This window comes from Nicotiana sylvestris, chromosome 5 (assembly GCF_000393655.2).
Source record: "Nicotiana sylvestris chromosome 5, ASM39365v2, whole genome shotgun sequence".
In the NCBI taxonomy this organism is placed as follows: Eukaryota; Viridiplantae; Streptophyta; class Magnoliopsida; order Solanales; family Solanaceae; genus Nicotiana; species Nicotiana sylvestris.
This window is the reverse complement of record NC_091061.1, coordinates 159598696-159601211: the sequence shown is the minus strand read 5'-3', so window position 1 is coordinate 159601211 and position 2516 is coordinate 159598696. Positions and strand designations below refer to the sequence as shown.

The 2516-nt window shown below is 49.2% G+C and overlaps 1 protein-coding gene across 1 annotated transcript; it reads right to left on the bottom strand.

The window, feature by feature from the left end:
• Window positions 1–1018: 1018 nt before the first annotated feature.
• On the bottom strand, window positions 1019–1666 carry LOC138869565 (uncharacterized). The gene is made up of 2 exons (XM_070147192.1): window positions 1622–1666; window positions 1019–1525 (listed from the first exon to the last, which is right to left on the bottom strand). The coding sequence occupies exons 1-2, from the start codon at window positions 1664–1666 to the stop codon at window positions 1019–1021; spliced, it is 552 nt and encodes a 183-aa protein (XP_070003293.1).
• Window positions 1667–2516: the final 850 nt, after the last annotated feature.

Here is a 2516-nt window from a genome sequence, read left to right as displayed (position 1 = left end):
GGCATGGCAATCAAGGACGGCGTGGTATGGGGATAACCAATCCATGCCTAGGATGACCTCAAAGTCGATCATATCAAGTAACAGGAGATCTGCTCTAGTCTCGAAATCACAGAATGTGACCATACAGGACCGGTAGATCCAATCCACAGCCACAAAATCACCTACAGGAGTAGACACATGAATATGAGTGCCTAAAGGCTCAGAAGGAATAACCAGGAAACGAGCAAACAGAGATGATACATATGAATCGGTAGACCCTGGATCAATTAATACCGAAACATCTCTACCGCAGACGGAAATAATACTTGTGATAACGGCATCTGAGGCCAATGCATCTGGCGTAGCTGGAAGGGCATAGAATCTGGATGGAGCGTCGGCTGGCTGGCCTCTACCCGACTGAGTAGTAGCTGGCTGACCTCTCCCTGTCTGGCCTCCACCTCTAGGACGACCTCTACTAGTCTCCCCCCACCTCTAGACTGTTGGGCAACCGGTGCTGAAATCATAGGCTGTTGACCCTGCTGTGCTGCCTTGCCCCGAAGCCTGGGGCAATATCTCCTCATATGACCAAGGTCTCCGCACTAAAAACAACCCCGCGCGGCAACCTGCTGCCCTAATGGCTGACCTTGATGGCATGTAGACCCATTGCAAGAAGCCTGGATAGCCGGTGGACGGTATGAACTCTTCGGCATAGCACTGAAATAGGAACCTGAAGAACCCTAGGGACCTGAATACCCATTGGAGGAACCCTGAATAGCTAGCGGGCGATAAAAACTCTCTAGCATGGCGCTGAAATAGGGGCACGCTGGAGCACCCCAAGTAGGTGTGGTGCTTAATATGGGGGTCTGCTGGGCTGACTCCTCCCAAACTAACCTTTACCCCTAATCGGGGCACCTTTGAAATCTCCAGAGAAACTAGCCCTCTTATCCTACTGCATCTGCTCCCTACCCCTCAGACGGTAGCCCTCAATCCTCCGAGCAATCTCTACTAATAGCTGATAAGAAGTCCCCATCTGCACCTCTCAGGCCATGTTGGCCCTAATGCCAGAATGCAGCCCTGCAACAAACCTCTGCACCCTCTCTGTGTCAGTAGAAAGTATCATCAATGCATGGCGGGATAACTCAGAAAACCTCGCCTCGTAGTCGGTCACGGACATCTGACCCTGCTCAAGCTGCTCAAACTGATACCACAGCTCTTCTCTCTCAGAGGGTGGAATATACCTGTCCAAGAATAAATGTGTGAACTGGCCCCAAGTGATGGGAGGAGAGCCTACTGGCCTGCCAAGAACATAGGACTTCCACCATCTACGGGCCTTGCCCTCTAGCTGAAAAGTAGTAAAGTCAACCCTATGCGACTCCAATATCCTCATGTTGTGCAGTTTGTCCCTATACCTATCAATGAAATCTTGGGCATCCTCATGACGCTCACCCCCGAAGACAAGAGGGTGAAGTCTAGTCCATCTATCCAACAACTTCTGCGGATCACCATCCGCAGTTGGTCTGGGCTCAAACACCACTGCAACAACTAGCTAAGCCTCATCCGTGAATAGTGCACCCAGAGTTTGATACACTGTAGCTGCATAACTTAGAGCCTGAGCAGTAGGGGTCTGTGCTCCCCCTCCTACCTGTGATGTAGCTGGATCCGATGGAAATAAACCAGCCTGAGTCATGGTGTCCATGAAATGCAGTATACGGCCCATGACCTCCTGGAAACCCGATGCTGTCATAAAGTCCGCCAGGGTAGGCTCAGCTGCGGGCACCTCGCCCTGCTCCTCAATGATAAGATCTCCCGCAGGATCCGTCGGTGGTACTACTGGAACAGCTCTAGGACGTCTTCGTCCCCTACCTCGGGCCGGTGCCCTCCCTCGGCCTTTACCTCAGCCTCTAGTAATAGGGGGAGCAGCCCCTCCTGGGTCTGAAACATATGACGTGCGTGTCCTCACCATCTGTGAGAGAATAGAAGAGTGAATTTAGTATACCAACCACTGCACGATAGGAAATTAATAAAGAATAGTTTCCTAACACCCTATAGCCTCTCGAAGATAAGTACAGACGTCTCTGTATCGATCCGCAAGACTCTATTAGGTTTGCCCGTGACTTGTGAGACCTACGTGAACCTAGTGCTCTGATACCATATTGTCACGACCCAATTTCATTATAGGTCGTGATGGCGCCCAACACCATTGTCAGGCAAGCCAACGCTGAAATATTAATAAGTTCTCATTTTACTTTACCAAAACAAGTGTAGCAATTTCTTAATTTGAAGTTAAAACAAGTGATAATTAGTAACGTACCAAAAATAATTTTACAATTCCCAAAAGAATAGCCTACTAATATGTGTGCCAAGATCTGGTGTCACAAGTATATGGGCATCTAGTAGAATATACAAAAGAGTAAATCTATCCTACTGTCTGAAATAGAGTAGACAACCAAAAGTAAAGAGAGACTCCATCAAGCTGCTGAACGGCATAGGAAGGGAGCAACTCACCGTGGAAGTTTCGGACTATGATCAGGAACGCG

Coding starts and splice junctions, on each gene's coding strand:
- LOC138869565 (XM_070147192.1), bottom strand. CDS start 1,666: ATGACTCAGGCTGGTTTATTTCCATCGGATCCAGCTACATCACAG. Junction 1,526..1,621: donor CGGATCCAGCTACATCACAG/GTAGGAGGGGGA, acceptor GATGAGGCTTAG/CTAGTTGTTGCAGTGGTGTT.